This window comes from Copidosoma floridanum, unplaced genomic scaffold (genome assembly GCF_036245765.1).
Source record: "Copidosoma floridanum isolate Cflo_tuat_1 unplaced genomic scaffold, Cflo_Japanese_pri ptg000040l, whole genome shotgun sequence".
Taxonomy (NCBI): Eukaryota; Metazoa; Arthropoda; class Insecta; order Hymenoptera; family Encyrtidae; genus Copidosoma; species Copidosoma floridanum.
Genome location: NW_028321917.1, coordinates 7,626,006 through 7,644,607, shown reverse-complemented (window position 1 = coordinate 7,644,607; position 18,602 = coordinate 7,626,006). Strand labels below are relative to the sequence as shown.

Sequence of the window (18,602 nt, the reverse complement as noted above, 5' to 3'; positions counted from 1 at the left end):
CCAGACTCAGCGATACCCCGGCAGCCAGGTACGCAGCTTTGCGCCAGGAGATCACAAGCATCTTCGAGCCAAACACCAAGCCCAGCCCAGTGCCCGGACTCCCGGTAAGGCACACTATCAACACCACAGGGCCGCCCGTTTTCGAACGCCCTCGCAGGTTAGTCGGCGACAAGCTGGCAGCTGCGAAGAAAACTTTTACAGGTCTCCTGGAAAAAGGCATCGTCCGACCGTCGGCCAGTCAATGGGCAAGTCCACTACACATGGTGCCCAACAAGGATTCGTGGCGCGTCACAGGTGATTACCGTCGCTTGAACGCCTGCACCCTCCCGGACCGCTACCCGCTGCCCATCATCGAAGACCTCCTCCAGGAGAGCCAGGGCAACGTATTCTCAACGATAGATCTGCGCAAAGCTTTCTACCAAATCCCAATAGCAGAGGAGGACGCGGAGAAAACGGCCGTAGCAACACCTTTTGGCCTGTTCGAGTTTCTGGGGACCCCCCTAAGACTGCGCAACGCCGCGCAATCAATGCAGAGGACCATCGACTACGTGCTGCGCCAACTCCTGTTCGCCAAGGCCTACATTGACGATATAATCGTCGTCTCGAAGGACCATGAGGAGCATCTTGTCCACTTGCGGCAGCTTTTCAAGACGCTACGCGGAAATAAACTTCATGTTAATGAAGCCAAATGCGCCCTAGGGCAAGATGACGTCATTTATCTTGGTTACCAGGTTTCTTCGAAGGGTTTTCAGCCACCACCAGCAAAAATTGATGCCATCAAGGCCTACCCCAAGCCCACCACAACTACAGAGTTGCGCCGTTTCCTAGGGATAGTCAACTACTATCGACGCTGCACTTCACATGCCGCGGAAGCCCAAGCGCCACTCCACGACCTGCTCAAAGGCCTACCCAAGAAAGCCAAGCTGACTTGGACTGTCGAGGCTGACCAGGCTTTCCAGGATTGTAAGAGTGACATCATCAATGCCACCTGCACTACCTTTTTCCTGCCCAGCGCTCCACTAGCGCTCTGGACCGATGCTTCTCAAACAGCCCTTGGAGCAGCGCTGGAACAACAACAACCAGACGGCACGTGGAAACCTCTGGGTTTCTTCTCAAAGAAGCTGGATACCACGCAGCAAAAATACAGCGCATACGACAGAGAGCGGCTGGCAATATTCTCAGCGGTCAAACACTTTGAGAGGATCCTCGAAGCCCATCCTTTTACTGTTTTCACAGATCACTGTCCACTAGTCCATGCGCCTCAACAGCGCTCGGACAAAGCTTCACCAAGACAAGCTCGACAGCTTGAATACCTGATGCGATTCAACGCCAAATTCGAGCACACACGAGGCGCTGACAACGTCGTTGCAGACGCCCTATCCAGGACGTGCGCCATCGCGCAGTCACTCAACAACGAGCCAACAGCTGACCAGGACAAAGAAGAGAAGGCCCTCGAGATCGCCACAGTCTCCATGCCTTCCTCCCTAAACGCAGCAACCATTGCCGAGGCACAAGCCCTTGATGCTGAGCTACCGACGCTGTTGGACTCAGCACTTCAACTACAGAAACTTCCAATGGATGGACACGAGGTATTCTGCAACATCAACAACAACATCGTGCGACCGTATTTGCCAGCCCCTCTGCGGCGCCTGGCTTTCAACACCTTCCACGGTTTGTCACATCCAAGCGGCAAGGCCACAGCCAAAACCTTGTCGCACAAGTTCGTGTGGCCAGGAGTTCACAAGGACGCCAACAACTGGGCTCGTCACTGCGAAGCCTGCCAGAAGTCAAAAGTCGGTCGGCACAACAGAGCAGAGTTTGGTCGATTCACGGAACCAGACAATCGATTTGAGCATATTCATATCGATTTAATCAAACTACCCTTAGTGCAAGGTATGCAATACTGTCTCACAATTATAGACAGGTTTACTCACTGGCCCATGGCAATTCCACTGCCGAACATCAAAGCTGATACAGTCGCTAAAGCCTTCACAAATCATTGGATCAGCTTATTTGGCACACCTCTCCAGATCACTTCTGACAGAGGAGCTCAGTTCGAGTCTGAACTTTTTACTGAACTCGCCAAAGCCATCGGTGCCAAGGTAGTTCATACCGTTGCATACCACCCGCAGTCGAACGGGATGGTGGAACGCTTTCACCGTACTTTAAAAGCAGCCCTCAGGTGCTGCCCGCACTCTTGGATTGACTGCCTGCCTACTGTTTTGTTGGGACTCAGGACAGCTTTCAAGCACGACCTGGAAGCATCACCTTCAGAGATGTTCTTTGGAACGACACTCAGAATTCCAGGCGAATTCTTTGTCACTGACTCCATCCAGGCCGACAAAACAGCTTTCGTCCAAAGTCTTCGCCAGCTCTTCCAAGCAATTCGTCCAGTTCCTGCATCCAGGCATAGCTCAGCCCACCCATTTGTCTTCAAAGACTTACAATCATGCACTCACGTTTTCAAGAGAGTTGACAGCATTAGGAAGCCGCTAGAAGCCCCATACACTGGCCCACATCGCGTCATTAGACGCACAGAACAGCGGACGTTTGTCATCGACGTCAATGGCCAAGAGAAGGTCGTCTCTATAGACCAGCTGAAGCCAGCGTACCTGGAAGTAGCAGAGTCTATTCCCGAAGAAAATCCAGCTCAGCGTTTACCTCCAGGCCCAGCTCAGTCTCAGCAGGCCAACCAACTTCAACGACAGACACCTCCACCGGCGTTTCCAGCAGATGACCTACCAACTTCATCTCCAGTCACTCAGCCTAAGAAGCCCGAGCGTCATGTCACGTTCCCAGCACTACCCGCGCCAGTCACTGGAGGGGGAGTAGCTGTAGCGCCACAACCTGGCGCACAATCTTCGCGCCGAGCACGCAAGCAGAAGCTGGAGCAGAGACAAGAGTTTGACTAGCCGAGTCAAGCTCCTTGTCGCCCGCGCAAGCCAGCAGACAGCAAGCAGAGCCGCGCCTGATCAACGGGGTTCAGCTGCTGTCTCTCTCGCTCGCATATCACCTGCGGACAACTAGAGCTGAGGCGACGGAAGCTAGCCCGCCGTCTCCTTCATTAATTCAGCGTCCAGCCTTCCAGCTGCTCGAAGCCGCGCGCACGGTGCTCTATCCTAAGCACGTGCGGGAAAAGACTTTCGTTTATAATCTGAGTTTTCTTTATCAATCAAGTATTTTGTAATTGATTTATTTTCTTATTTGTTTTAATAATTAGTAAACAAGTTTAAGCGAGTGTGTATTTTTCACCCGACACTGATTCCTCTCCCGAAAGTATCCTACAAAAATACACTCCCGATCGGAAATTGACTCTACGGCAAGTATATGGGCCTTACATTTTGCCGGAAAGTAAGTATACGTACCTCTTCCGCCGTCTTGAAGGTGCCTTAATGAGGTGTTTTCCGGTAACTTTCCGGGCAGTTTCCATTTGCCGGAAGCACTATGGACCGTATACGTACCATACAGTACCCGTAAATGGCCCGGAAGCATGAAAAAATATGCTAGTCAAAAGATTAGTTACAACAAATTAGCACACCAGACCCTCAAAAGCGCTCAAAGTAGGAAAATAATGTAGTAAGGGATGACTTAATGGAAAATAAATACACTAATTAAAAAAAATAATAGATTAATTTAAAAAATAAATATTGATTCGCTTCAATATCACTTATCTTATCATTCCATTTATCATTATCACTCAGAACATTTTCGGAAGTTTCATTGTTCAAACTTACATCATCACGCGTGTTTTTATCTACATGAACATTTACATTCAAATTCAATTCACATTGCTGTTTAAGGTTCCTGGTATAACACGACCCATACGGCTCGTGAAGATTCTTTCCGGTAAACATAAACGGGCCGTATACTACCTTCTGGCGTACGAAATCTTTTTCCGATCAGGCTAGAGTAGCAGAAAGAACCTCTAGATTCGTTCACCTTACAATCCATGCAGGGACGGTCGGGGACAGTGTGGGCGAGTCGGAGACGAAAGTGAACAAGTGCTCTTCTGCGATCGTCCGCGATCGTCCCTGACCGTACGCGATGCGCACGCTGACGATCGGAGAAGAGCACTTGTTCACTTTCGTTTCGTCTTTCGTCTCCGACTCGCCCACACTGTCCCCGACCGTCCCTGGATTGTAAGGTGAACGAATCTATAGAAACACTTCATTCAGTGGCACGTGGATATCCACGTAATTACGTGGATTTGGTGCGAATAGACACAGCGTAAAAAATTTTACTCACAATGGTGGAAACTTCAACTGTAAGTGATAAACCAAAAGATCCCGAAGAAGTAACATGGGAAGATCTGGTCAGTAATTTAATCTAACCTACGCATTCTAAATACTGTTTATTTTATTAATGTCAGCAAATTGGTCTTGTAGGGACTCGTTGATACTCTGTGTGAAGTTTGTAGGAGTTTAAAATGGGCCAAGCCAACAAAAATTCAAAGAGAAGCTATTCCACCGGCGTTACAAGGTAAGTTTTTGACTTGCATTTTTCAAATGTCAGTAAATTACATCACAATAGGTATTTTTTATTTTGATTTCAACTTCAGGAAAAGATATCATAGGATTAGCTGAAACTGGTTCAGGCAAGACTGCTGCCTTTGCTTTACCAATTTTACAAGGTCTGTTAGAAAATCCACAAAAATTTTATGCGCTCATCATCTCACCAACCCGAGAATTGGCTATGCAAATACACGATCAATTTGAAGCTCTTGGTATTTAAGATTTAGTCTTCATTGATTGAAAAATCAAAATTATAAATTGACAATCACTAATGAAAATAATATTCCAATTGTGAAAATTTTGTAGGTGGTAGCATGGGAGTTAGATGTGTAAAAATTTTTGGAGGAATGGATATGATTAATCAAGCTTTAATGCTGGCCAAAAAGCCTCACATCATCGTTACTACTCCCGGTAGATTAGTTGACCATTTGAAAAACACGAAAGGGTTCAATTTGCGAACTTTGAAATATTTGGTAGATCTTGACGTTCTACAATTATATTTGAATTTTAAAATAACTGTGTGGAAATATTTCAAAAATTGTATGTTTTAGGTATTAGATGAAGCCGATAGAATTTTGGGTGCCGATTTTGAGAGAGAACTGAATGAAATCTTGAAAGTAATACCTCGAGACAGGAAAACTTCTTTATTCTCTGCTACTATGACAAAAAAAGTAAAAAAATTACAACGCGCATCGCTGCGTAACCCAGTAAAAGTCGAAGTTTCTTCCAAATATCAGACAGTGGCTAATTTGAAACAACATTACATATTTTGTCCGGCAAAATTTAAGGTAAAAACTAATCAAAGATGTTAAATTAACATCAGTACCATTTAATAGTGCAAGATTCATATTTTTCTTGGCAGGACATTTATTTAATTTACATTCTGAGCCAAATGTCTGGAGACAGTTTTATGATATTTTGCGATAGGTGTGATCAAACTTCAAAGACTGCCATTCTTTTGCAAATGCTGGGATTCAAAGCAATACCGCTTCATGGCCAAATGACACAAAATAAGAGGATTGCTGCTCTTGCTAAATTTAAAGCAAAGGAAAAAAATATATTAGTTTCTACAGATGTTGCAAGCAGGTAGCTACAATTAAATGGGTAAACATTTAAACCATTATAACTTGGAACCATTACAAAACAATTACTTAATTTTCAGAGGCCTTGATATTCCACACGTTGATGTGGTGATTAATTTTGAAATGCCAACCAACAGCAAAGATTATATTCATAGAGTAGGTCGCACGGCAAGAGCTGGGCGTTCGGGTGTTGCCATTACATTTGTAAATCAGTATGACATCGAGTTGTATCAAAGAATTGAAGAATTACTCGGGAAAAAACTCGACGAATATCCGACAGAAGAAGATGAAGTAATGACGCTTCAAGAACGTGTTGCAGAGGCTCAGCGTGAAGTCAAAAAGGTAAAAACATTTAAATTTATTTGGGAAAAATGACTTTTTTTTGTATTACGAGGTCCATACTTAATATGACCCAAATTTCGTGTAAAAATTTTAGAAATTGAAAGAAATAGAAGACAAGAAGATGAGCAAACGGACGAAACGTGGACAAGACGAGGATGACGAAGAAGATGACACAGAACAGTCAAGCGGTGTCAGAAAGCGTTTCAAAGGAAAAAGCATGAGAGGAAAAAGGCGTTGAATAATATCCAAATTCAACGTCAATTTATAGTTATAATTATAATTATTAAACTCGTCTTTTTGACATTTTGCTGGGCAAAAATTTATTTATTAAATTTTTGAAGCAGCAAAATAGAAGTTAGTTAAGGTTAGTAGGTGTGTAACTTCCATTTACACACTTTGTATCCAATAATAATGTATAAAAAGAATTGTACTCTTGTACATTGAAACTGCGGTAATGTCTACACTGATCAACTTTTTATAAATTTATTGAAATTTTTTTTCATTTATGAACTATTAAAAAAAATGGCGCTACTTGTTTTTTAAGAATTATTTTTTGGATATCAACCACGATGGTACTTAAAGCGGTACAAGCAATAAAACGGTTTCTAAAAATTTAAAATAGTTATTTCCTTCGTAATAGTACCTATCAAATCCAATTTTTTCATACATCTAGTATGAATCTTTTTCTCCTACAAGTTTATTTTACATACTTTGAGAGATGTGACACTGCTGTCGTCAAATGCTAGACAACAGTGAACATTCAACTGTTGTACATAAATAATGAGATCTTAGAATATCTTTCATTGGAAAGCCGGATTTTTTTTTTCAATACTTACCATTCGAAACATCACGTATAGGGAACACAGATATTTACAGTCCACCCACTTCAGAATAAAAGCTTTTTTTATGTATTATGTATGTCTTAGATGTAGCATTGTTACTGTCAAAAAAAAGTGAAAATGCTTGCATTATTTTCGATATTGTTACCAACATTTATAATTAAGTATACACGCGAGCGTTAAGAGTATTTTATACAGAAACTGGTACAGGAATCATTATTTCCAATAAATTTTTCAGGTCTTTAATAGTGTAGGTACTGAATCAATTTAATGACAGAGGGAAATATATACTGGATGGAATACCTTTTTTTTCTAGTTGACGGGTTGAAACGTAGATAAATAAATGATCAAAATGAAACAATTGAGGTTTCATTCAAATGAGAAATAAAATATATTCCATAATATTATTATTCACTATTTCTACACATTCTGTACAGTAATTCATCTTAAGGATTTACCTCAATATACTTTATACAAAAAGGCTACTTATAATCTAACATTAAGACATACCATAGCACGTGCGCCCTCCCCCTTACCACGTCGTGGTAGGTAGGCTGCACACATGTTTGTACTGGTATTACAGAGTCAGTCGCCAACAAGGATAACTTCTTCCTCTTGTTTATCACACACCACACACTGTAAAATCGCTAAAGTGTGTCTTCGGTGTCTCTCATATTATCATTTATAAATACAATTTGCTGTCCCCCATAAAAACGCATCTTAGATAACTTCATAATTTTTTCGGTCGTTCATTCTCCAAAAATTTTTTTTGCCATTTTTTTTTCTTTTGTAAAAGAGCATCCCAACGAATCAGCACATTACAGAGCTGCAATGGAGTAAAGTGTTTTTGTTTGACCTGAATGTCCGTTATGCACCAGAGTTTCCATATTCATAACTTGTTTTCCAATAAATAATAGTACAATTAGCGAAAATAGAGAACTGTAAAAAATAATATCTATCAAATTTTCAATAATACCGATACAGAAATAGTGCATTTCGGAGATTTGAGAATAACAGAATTTCAGTTAGTTGAGGTCTCGATCCTCTAAGTACTTGTACTCAAAAGTAAAGCCTTCTTTTTTTCTTTGTCCCCATTTTTCATAGTCGAAATAGATGTACGTGCCCTGAAAATGTTAACGGTATCATAAGATTGTTTTATTTCGATGAACTATTGCTGTCAAGCCAGAAGAAAGTAATTTACTTGTTCATATTCCTCATTAATAACTTTGGGTTCTTCATGCCTTTGAAACCACATCATGTATTTGGTATGAAACCTCCAACTTTGTTTTTTTAAAGCCTTAGCTGCCAAATATTGACCTTTGGAACCTTCCATGTAGTAAAATATGAAAAACAATGTTTCCGTTGAAAGACGTTGGAAGAATTCCACACTATCAGAATGAGGAAGCGGTTGCTGTAAATTAAAGAATTTTGGTTAAAATTTATTATAATTACCATATAACGTTTCATTTACTTTTGAATACTTTCAATTATTAAGTAAACCCAGGAAGAGTAAAATGTACTTTCAATAAAATATTTAAATATTATTGTGATCTCAGCAATTCTGACGAACTGTTCGTATAACGGCTCTGCATTGCTGTGTTACTCTTGTATGTATATGCTGTCATCATTGGCATATTAAAAAATCCTCAGATTTGTTGTGAACCAATATTGTACACAGCAATGGGAACATCTTATTTTACATGGCTTCCGAACCATTGGACCACAGTTGAAAATGTGCACATAAAAAATTAGTTTCCTAGAAGTGCGAGCTAAGTGAGTAAAGGCCGGATCTCCAACTCGTGAGCATGTGTTACCAAGCCCTCGAGCCGCAAGAATTGCAGCCTAAACCACTGTACTGCCATAGCCGCTCAATCGAGCTCTTTCACAGACCTTCCAGAATATTCAGAAAATACATCATTAAAAAATTACCTGTTGATAATATGGAGGAGTAATACAACTATTTCGAGGCAAATACGATCTCAGGCGTTCCGAGTCGGAGGGATGTGGCATGTGATAGTACGCTGCTTCCATCATTTGGAACTGATGTTGATGTTCCTTTGTCAATGGAACTGGTCCTAATGGAGCAACACCTAATAGCGGTGGAATGTGAGCTTCCGCGGTAGCGTTACTACTATTGATAGCATTGTTCGTCTTTGAACTATCAAAGATGTTTCTCGTTGGCTCGGACGGCGGAGGCAGCTCTATACCTGCCCGTACTATCACTTGCTGAGCTATGGACTTCAATGAAGACATGCCATCAGAAAGTTTGGGTATGAGACCGTTGGCAGTGGATGGCGCTGGGGAACATGAATTCGCGGGAATGGGCGAGGATTGACTGCTCACGGACGAATGCGGAGATACCGAGGGTGGCACGGGCGTCGGTATTTCCACCTCGTTATTGTAAGTCTGACTTTGATTAAGCAGTATATGCTGCTGCGTTTGCGTCGGTGCCGTTATCACAAGCTGCTGTTGCTGAGGTTGTAATGCTTGCTGTGGTTGCTGTAGCTGCTGCTGCTGCTGTTGTTGTTGTTGTTGTTGTTGTTGTTGTTGTTGTAACTGCTGCTGAGGCTGTGGTGTTTGCTGAGTCATTTGAGGCTGTTGTAGTGGTTGCGGCGGCTGTTGCTGTTGCTGCTGCTGCTGCTGTTGTTGTTGTTGTTGTTGAGAAATGACTTGTGGCACGATGGACGTTACATTTGGCGTCGATGCAGACGACGGTAATCCGTTCTCATTAGGGTGCGCTAAAATGTATGAAAAAAATCCTTTGACTGTAAGAGAAAAAAAAAAGGTGTATCATATTGTACACAATAAATGCTCACGTGTTGCTTTATTAATGGCAGCATGAGCAGCTTGAGAATTGCTGTGAGAGGCAGCTACCATGGCAAAATTGTTAATGTTTGTTGTTGCAATATGATTCGTAGTGGAGCTAGGGGAGCTATGGCTAGATGTCATGGGAATGGTTTTGCTCGGAGTGCTGCTTGTTATCAATGCTGTTTTCACATTGGCAGTGCTTCCCGTTGTTGGAATGCTCGCTTGGGAATTAACCAGTGGCCTAACTGCTGTTGGTTTCACAGGCTGAAACAAAAAATTTTAATACGCTTGTCATAGCGAGCAAGTTCAATGGTACATTGTTTTCTGATGCTTACCTTAGTTTTCTTATCATTATCCGTAGAGCTATCACTTGAATGATTGTGCATGGTTGAACTTAATGGAGGTGACGGTATTGGTGAAGAATTAGAATTTGTGGATGTTGGTGTACCACCAGTCTCATTACTGTTATTACTGTCCGTTGTCGCCGATGATGGTATTGTCACGCCAGATAGTTCTACTTCGTCAAGACCAATGATATCATCATAAATGTACTCATTTTCTTCGAAATCAGGATCTTGAGACGATTCAATGTAGTATTCAACATCATCCTTTATCCTTTTGATCTGAAATTTAAAATGGATAAAAATAATAAACATCATTAAAAGGCTGGGATATAATCAAACTTTTTTTTAATATTACCGTATCAACTTCAACTGACATGTTATCCAACATACGTAGCAAGGTTTCCAATTTTCTTATGTGATATCTATGCTTTTCAAGTTTTGTTTTAAGTTCATCCATTCTATCTTGTTTGTCTTTGTCTAACCTTTTTTTCTTACCAGCAAGTAAAGACTCTATTTCAGATTCAAATGTATCAAGCTGTAAAAGTAAACGAACATTAACATAGATACGTGGATGACTTAAATAAGGATTGATGAGCATTGCTCTCCTTGCCTGCAAATTGAGGGTATCAATAGAATTTGCAAGCCAATTACTGACTTCTTCTCTTTCTTTTTGAGCAGGATCTAATTTCTGAGCAGCCCCCAACCCTTCTTTAGAGTAGGCTTTTGTTTTTGTTTCCCTTTCCACAACTTTAAATCGTTCCATTTGCTAGAAAAAAACAAAATAAACAACATAAATATAAAGAAAGACTTTTCATTAGTCATAAATGTTATAAAAATAAAAACTTACTGTCTCAATGAGTTTCCTGTATTCAAGTAACGTACTCTTATCCTTAATTTCTCCAGATGCAATCCAGCTTTTAATCTGATCTCGTAACCTCTGAAGCTTCTTGATCTCTTTTTTGAGATCAGCCTCATATTTTTCCTTCTGATTGCTGTTTGTAGCATTATGAACTTTTTGCCAAATATCTTCGAACGTTTCAACTCCTTCTGTCACTTTCTTAAGGCACCTGTCAATTTCACCTAAAAAAAAAAAAAATTAACAATTTGTATCTCAACAGTACAAAAGATTTACCAAATAATGATATCTATTTTTTTACGGATAACAAAACTATCATTTATGTTATGGGTTTAATTTAGCATGGATACATACTATTTGAAATATGTTGAGAAAAATTAGATTGTTACATTTTGTGCGAACACATATTTACATCAACATTGTTCCAACTCCTTTGGTGCTACATTGATGGAAAAAAATTTCATAAATAAATTAAAAGATTTAATGATCCGTTAAAGAATAATCTGAATGGAAAATAATTTAAAGTTAATGAGTTGGAAGTGCTGGAAAGAACATATCATTCGGCTGGAAAGGTTATATCAGTAATGCATCATCAAGCCTGAGACAAATGTTCACAGAAAGTGAGCAAAACGGGATGAACGGACAGCAGACGTGGATGGCACAAAGTCTTAGAAGCAGGATATAAAGCCCCTTTGAACCGTAAAAACGGACAATGGTGATAACGAGGATTCAAAAAGTAGTAGACCTGATAAGAGGAGCGCGAAATAATAATGATGAAAGGATAAACAAGCATTAAAGAGACCAATGACGATTGAAAATTGTATGAACCGTTCCTGGAGCAGAAGATGAAAAGTTGATGAGACAAAATAGAGAAGGACATGGAACGGAGAGACAGCTCTTGCGGGGGGTACAAGTAGTTTAGCGCGAGGTCGCTGGTGTCCATAGGATACAAAAGGGGAGTCGGTGAGGTTTTCGGAACAGAATCATCTCCGAGGTTGGTGTAAACACAGGCGCACTCGGCAAAGTGATGGGTGTACGTGAGTGTGGAATAATTTCCACTCACCTTGCAACTTTCTCGTCGCAGCCATGGCTATGTAAGCGCAGGGTACGATGGCTCATGCATAGTCTGAATGTTACAGACGCGGTGCGAAGCGTTATGTGTCTCTCTGTGTGCGTGAGAGAGAATATGATCGCCAAGTGTATTTCTTTCTCTCTTGGAGTTGCTGATAATAGTGATGATGCTGCTTCTGTTGTTTCTACACTGCCGCTGATATTCTGTCTGATGCCGAGGACGACACACATACACACACACACGCGCGCGCGAGATACTGAACTGCTGCTGCTGCTGCTTCTACACAGAACAGAACGAACCGACGAACAAATAACCAAGAGATTTGCTGATGCTGTATTGCAATATATATAGCTGTACGCTGTACTCCGCTGCTGCTAACTTACTGTGTATAGTACGTTCTCTCGCGTTCTATTGCTATACAATTCTTACGAGTATATATATATATATATATATACACCCAAACCCAAACCCCCTTGGAACTTGGAACTTTTAGCTCTCTTTCTTTCTCTGTTGTACTATACGTTACGTACACACAGACTCATATATGTATCAAAGAGGCTGAGTATATAATATGGGAGGCCACAAGATGGCTTCCGTTTTCAAATGACAACGACCGTCTCTTTCCTTTGCTCGCACTGTCGCGCACAGTCCATACACCACGCACAAGGTGTGTTTTTAAGTATTATCCTGTCCTTCTCTCTCTAAATCCGTGACAAAGTTGTTGCAAGCAGTCAAGTTATAGATAAGTTGGTAGTATATAGTACGATAAGGGTGCCCCTTAGCTGCGTGCGACGCTTCCTTCTCCCCAGAGAGAAAAATACTTGTGCACCAACAACTCCTCTTTTTTCTCTCAGCTTTGCTCCTTTACTCGTTGTTGGATATCCTTGTTTTCTCTTCCTTCTTTCTTACAACAACGTTCCGCAGTGATGCGCTCCGCACCTCTTTCGTTTCGCACCCAGAAGTACCTATACAATACTCGGTAGCGGGAACGGACTGCCTCGTTGACGATCTTTAACTTTAACCTCTCTTTGGTGTGTAAAATCTATGTGTTTACGAGAGTAAAGAGCCGTAGGTTTAGGTAGGTAAGGATACGTTTTGCGAAACGTATCAGGGCCCCCGGTTGGGGTGGGCAGGGCAAGCAGCTTCTTACACATGGGGGAGGCGAGGCGAGGCAGGCGTTAATTAATGTATTTATAAGTATACATGTTTATTTCCCTTACTCTTGCAGTACTACATCATATGTTTTGTTTAAGTTGAGCGCTACATATATAACTTAATGATAAGATGCACCCCCGCGCTTAATGCGCATATATGTCGAGACCCTCGACATATGTATAAGTATTCGTCAACAAAACAACAAATGTTTAATGACAGTGATCGTCGACGACATGAACGAGCGCCCGAATCGCACGAATCACCAATCGAGATTGAAACTCGCCTTTTTCGTGCTCTCTCTCTCTCTGTATAATATCGCGTTATCACTTTATTACTTATAGGTACAGATATAAATAACATAGGTATCAACGTACTTATACAGTAATTTTGAGTGAACGTGATATATTATATATTATTCTTCTATGTATATACCCTGCCGATAACATCAATGTTGAAATCAGTCGTTGATTCTGCGCTGATCCAGTAGAATCTATGTTGATTTAAGTCGAATTACTTAGTATTCCACATCCGATAACAATGATCTTCTTTTTTTTTTTCATGATTTATCATTGATATTTTTTATAAGGTTATTTATTAAACTCCTCTCGTGATGCGTATACACATTTTGTTTAGGTCCTCGTACGCAACGTATATACACATGCAATCTGATAACAGCAATGAGCAAAAGTCAATTACTTAGGCGCGGCTTGTATGTTATTTTCTTTCGGGAGAAAAGCCGCTCCAAAAAATAATATATACATAATATTACATATCAGGTATCTTGAGCTGTATTCTGTAAGCAACTTCGGACGGTGTGTTCGGAGCTTTGTTTTTTACACACGTTTTTGGTCTGCCTCATTTACTCAATTGTTCATAAAAATTTTTTTTTTTTAAGAACTTTATGCCAGCGATTGTAAGAGAAAATTTTTGAAAAACCTCTTTTTTTCACACACTTTTAAGAAAACGATTTTTACAGAATGAAAGTCTCGTTTAAATGATACACGTAAGGATATATATTAATAGATTTACTTTTGCGGCTGCGTGTAATGCACACCACAAGGTCCGTACCATATAACTTTTCTTCGCTTTGCGGGCCTATGTTAAAACATAGGCCCGTGAAGCGGAAAGAGTTATATGGTACGGCTCCAGACACAACTCAATCATGAGGTTTGTTCAAGCTGATTCTCGGGGACACTCGGAGAGACTCTGGGTGCCTCCGAGAATGGAATGAACAAGTGTTCTTCTCCGGAGCCGTACCATATAACTCTTCCCGCTTCGCGGGCCTATGTTATAACATAGGCCGATGTACAGAAAAATAGTTATATGGTACGGCCCCCGAGTGTCTCCGAGAGACTCTGACGCCGCACTTGACTTCTATTAAACACCGTTTTTAACTATTTTACGTTCAATCTTAAAATTTTTGCAGGGTTATTTATCTATGCAGAGCCCGTACATTCAATGAAAATAACTTTGACTATATCGAACGGACCCTATGGGCGCGTTTGAAAATTACCGTTCGTTACTTGGATCGTTTGTTCCAAATATCAAAAGTGTATAGAAAATTTGTTGGAACAACAGACTACCCGATCCATAATCAGCAACAACTTCTTCGTAATTTTGAAACGAACGATCAGTGATGACGAACGGTACTAATTTTCGAACGCGACAATGTCTTGAAAAAAACAAACAGAATATGGACTATATGGAGTCGATCGACCAAACGACCGCCAAAAAAATCCGATAAATATATTCATCAGTTTATTTTAGCCACAATGTAAAATGGAAAATCGAATGAAGAATGTCCAATTTTAAGTAGATAAGGCAGGTATTGGTCAGACGTCAACTTCTGGTAAACGAATTTCTATCACAATTTTTTTTTTTTTCAAATCTCCCGGGCTTAAGTTATCAATATTGAAATTTTGCTATATCTAGATTTAAGTTTACAAATATATATTTTTTTATTCAAGGTAGTTTGTTGACATCGGTAAAAAAATACGTACAGCCACGGGTCTTATCGAGTATTTTTCATGAACGTGTTGTGATAGTACAAAATTTTTACTAAAACATTTTTGAAACTATGTTTCTCTGTGAGTATAACCGTAGGACAGTGGCGTACTAAGAAATAATTTACAAAAATGGTTTAAAAAAAGTTGACCAACGTGCCTCGTAAAATTGTTATATCAGATGTAAGTTGAGAGAAAAAATGAAGCATAACTTTTTCATGATTTGATAATTAATTTAAATATATTACAATTGTATTCGAAACCGTATACTCTATGGTTCGTGGTTCCACACTGGTTCTCATACATATGATTACGTAAATACAAAATATAATTTGTGATATTAATAGTAAATAAATTGAACAATTCTCCAAATATTATATCGTTAGAAACACCTATATAATTACTTTATTAACATGTACTCTTACACCACTGAATTAATAACTATATTTATTCTTCTTCAAGCAGGAACGACGCACGTGGCTTTTTTCTAATGCACACGTGTATACTGTGTGTGGTGCAAAAGGTTTGTTCAAGCTGATTCTCGGGGACACTCGGAGAGACTCTGGGAGTCTCCGAGAATGGAATGAACAAGTGTTCTTCTCCGAGTGTCTCCGAGAGACTCTGACCTCTGACTGTCCCCGAGAATGTATATGCACACGTTAGGTTAGATAAATTAAAATCCTATGTAGATTCACTCTAACACTGGGACATTCTGTTTACTTTTTGCACTTACCTAACCTAACGTGTGCATATACATTCTCGGGGTCCGTACCATATAACTATTTTTCTGTACATCGGCCTATGTTATAACATAGGCCTGTGAAGCAAAAAAAAGTTATACTTATGGTATGGCCCCTGGGACAGTCAGAGTCTCTCGGAGACACTCGGAGAAGAACACTTGTTCATTCCATTCTCGGAGGCACCCAGAGTCTCTCCAAGTCTCACCGAGAATTGGTTTGAACAAACCTTGGGAGTCTCCGAGAATGGAATGAACAAGTATTCTTCTCCGAGTGTCTCCGAGAGACTCTTCTTCTTCTTCTTCTTGGGGGGGTTTGTGGCTCCAGTGAGGCTACTTTTGTGTTAGTAGCGTAATCCGAACGGCCATTAACAAAACTTATTATCGTCTGCTTGCTCGGTGAAGTGCGGCATGGTGAAAAAGAAATTTTGAAACATTAGGTTTGTTCGATTAGGGAGTCCAGACCATCCCGAGCAACCCCGGGCCGCCGGGGCGCACGACTGCACCTACAGCTTTGGCCGCAAGTGCAGATACGCGCCCCAGCGGTACCCGGGCCGCCCGGAGTGCTCCGGGCATCTCGAATGACTCGAATGAGTAAATACATTGGGGGGGGGGGTAGAAGTGTAAACATGAAGAATTATAGGGCAGTTAAGAGTAATACGATAGGATGGTGATGGTTTCTAGTAGGTGAGAATGATTGTAGAGAATTAGAGAAAAATTTCGCAGTCACGTAAAAAGTTATGTAGAATTTTTATGAGTTTGACTGAGGGGGAGGAGAGAAAAGAGTTGATCGTGAATGGGGGGAAGAGTTTGAATCTGGAGAGGGATTTCAGAAGGGTGCTTCGCTGCACGTTGAAACGTTCGCATGACCAGAAGACATGGTTGAGGTCTTCTACGTCATTTCCGCATTGACATAAGGGGTTGACGATTAGGTTTTTGCGATGAAGGCTGAATGCTAGGTTGTAATGATTGGAGCGCATTCTGCTCCGAGAGACTCTGACTGTCCCCGAGAATGTATATGCACACGTTAGGTTAGGTAAGTGCAAAAAGTAAACAGAATGTCCCAGTGTTAGAGTGAATCTACATAGGATTTTAATTTATCTAACCTAACGTGTGCATATACATTCTCGGGGACAGTCAGAGGTCAGAGTCTCTCGGAGACACTCGGAGAAGAACACTTGTTCATTCCATTCTCGGAGACTCCCAGAGTCTCTCCGAGTGTCCCCGAGAATCAGCTTGAACAAACCTTTTGCACCACACACAGTATACACGTGTGCATTAGAAAAAAGCCACGTGCGTCGTTCCTGCTTGAAGAAGAATAAATATAGTTATTAATTCAGTGGTGTAAGAGTACATGTTAATAAAGTAATTATATAGGTGTTTCTAACGATATAATATTTGGAGAATTGTTCAATTTATTTACTATTAATATCACAAATTATATTTTGTATTTACGTAATCATATGTATGAGAACCAGTGTGGAACCACGAACCATAGAGTATATGGTTTCGAATACAATTATAATATATTTAAATTAATAATTATCAAATCATGAAAAAGTTATGCTTCATTTTTTCTCTCAACTTACATCTGATATAACAATTTTACGAGGCACGTTGGTCAACTTTTTTTAAACCATTTTTGTAAATTATTTCTTAGTACGCCACTGTCCTACGGTTATACTCACAGAGAAACGTAGTTTCAAAAATGTTTTAGTAAAAATTTTGTACTATCACAACACGTTCATGAAAAATACTCGATAAGACCCGTGGCTGTACGTATTTTTTTACCGATGTCAACAAACTACCTTGAATAAAAAAATATATATTTGTAAACTTAAATCTAGATATAGCAAAATTTCAATATTGATAACTTAAGCCCGGGAGATTTGAAAAAAAAAAAAATTGTGATAGAAATTCGTTTACCAGAAGTTGACGTCTGACCAATACCTGCCTTATCTACTTAAAATTGGACATTCGTCATTCGATTTTCCATTTTACATTGTGGCTAAAATAAACTGATGAATATATTTATCGGATTTTTTTGGCGGTCGTTTGGTCGATCGACTCCATATAGTCCATATTCTGTTTGTTTTTTTCAAGACATTGTCGCGTTCGAAAATGAGTACCGTTTGTCATCACTGATCGTTCGTTTCAAAATTACGAAGAAGTTTTTGCTGATTATGGATCGGGTAGTCTGTTGTTCCAACAAATTTTCTATACACTTTTGATATTTGGAACAAACGATCCAAGTAACGAACGGTAATTTTCAAACGCGCCCATAGGGTCCGTTCGATATAGTCAAAGTTATTTTCATTGAATGTACGGGCTCTGCATAGATGAATAACCCTGCAAAAATTTTAAGATTGAACGTAAAATAGTTAAAAACGGTGTTTAATAGAAGTCAAGTGCGGAGTGCGGACCACTTGAATCCGAATAACGAGCAAATGGACTGATATAAATATATTAACAATGTAAATACACCGGAAAAGGAAGATATATGGGTCATTCTACCGAAAACGGTTTATTTAGTGAACCAGTCAATTACAACGCCATGCAAGGAGATATCAATCTGAAAATGTTTTTAAATAATCAAGGAAGGTTTTTTGCTTAAGATACTACGTAATTCAAATCATAATAAAGTATTACTTAAGTTTAAGCTACAAAAAAAAGCTAAATTAACGTTACGGGCTAATGTCTCACTCGAAAATGTACTTTTTTTACGTCGCAATGTCTGTAATAAAAATACGGATTTTTTATTTTTTTGCAGTATGGGATCTCAAAGTTATAAACACAAATAACACTTTGAAGCATTCGTATTAAAAACTTAAATGGTGTTTGAGTTGCGGGACCT

At 40.0% G+C, this 18,602-nt stretch overlaps 2 protein-coding genes across 3 annotated transcripts; one reads left to right on the top strand and one right to left on the bottom strand.

Annotated features, from left to right (window-relative positions):
* The first annotated feature begins 4,058 nt into the window (after positions 1–4,058).
* Positions 4,059–6,530, top strand: pths (probable ATP-dependent RNA helicase DDX47). The gene is made up of 8 exons (XM_014360494.2): positions 4,059–4,312; positions 4,386–4,479; positions 4,559–4,723; positions 4,818–4,984; positions 5,063–5,299; positions 5,374–5,597; positions 5,674–5,935; positions 6,030–6,530. The coding sequence occupies exons 1-8, from the start codon at positions 4,247–4,249 to the stop codon at positions 6,171–6,173; spliced, it is 1,359 nt and encodes a 452-aa protein (XP_014215980.2). The 5' UTR covers positions 4,059–4,246; the 3' UTR covers positions 6,174–6,530.
* Positions 6,531–7,173: 643 nt separating this feature from the next.
* Not3 (CCR4-associated factor Not3) lies at positions 7,174–12,832 on the bottom strand. Of its 2 annotated transcripts, XM_089597877.1 has the most exons (10): positions 11,846–12,832; positions 10,774–11,006; positions 10,537–10,692; positions 10,282–10,461; positions 9,918–10,205; positions 9,591–9,846; positions 9,454–9,512; positions 8,704–9,333; positions 7,976–8,185; positions 7,174–7,898 (listed from the first exon to the last, which is right to left on the bottom strand). In XM_089597877.1, the coding sequence occupies exons 1-10, from the start codon at positions 11,868–11,870 to the stop codon at positions 7,800–7,802; spliced, it is 2,136 nt and encodes a 711-aa protein (XP_089454003.1). In that variant the 5' UTR covers positions 11,871–12,832; the 3' UTR covers positions 7,174–7,799. The 2 variants fall into 2 exon arrangements, with proteins under 2 accessions (XP_089454003.1, XP_014215975.2); XM_014360489.2 differs by having other exon boundaries at positions 8,704–9,512; positions 11,846–12,831.
* Between the last annotated feature and the right edge of the window lie 5,770 nt (positions 12,833–18,602).

Bases quoted from the DNA above. Each gene is read 5' to 3' on its own strand.
- pths (XM_014360494.2), top strand. From the start codon at position 4,247: ATGGTGGAAACTTCAACTGTAAGTGATAAACCAAAAGATCCCGAAGAA. The intron at 4,313-4,385 runs GTCAGTAATTTA...TTGGTCTTGTAG, and splicing joins AAGTAACATGGGAAGATCTG to GGACTCGTTGATACTCTGTG. The intron at 4,480-4,558 runs GTAAGTTTTTGA...TTTCAACTTCAG, and splicing joins TATTCCACCGGCGTTACAAG to GAAAAGATATCATAGGATTA.
- Not3 (XM_014360489.2), bottom strand. From the start codon at position 11,870: ATGGCTGCGACGAGAAAGTTGCAAG. The intron at 10,462-10,536 runs GCAAGGAGAGCA...TTACTTTTACAG, and splicing joins TTGATACCCTCAATTTGCAG to CTTGATACATTTGAATCTGA. The intron at 8,186-8,703 runs GTAATTTTTTAA...TTTAATTTACAG, and splicing joins CTCCTCCATATTATCAACAG to CAACCGCTTCCTCATTCTGA.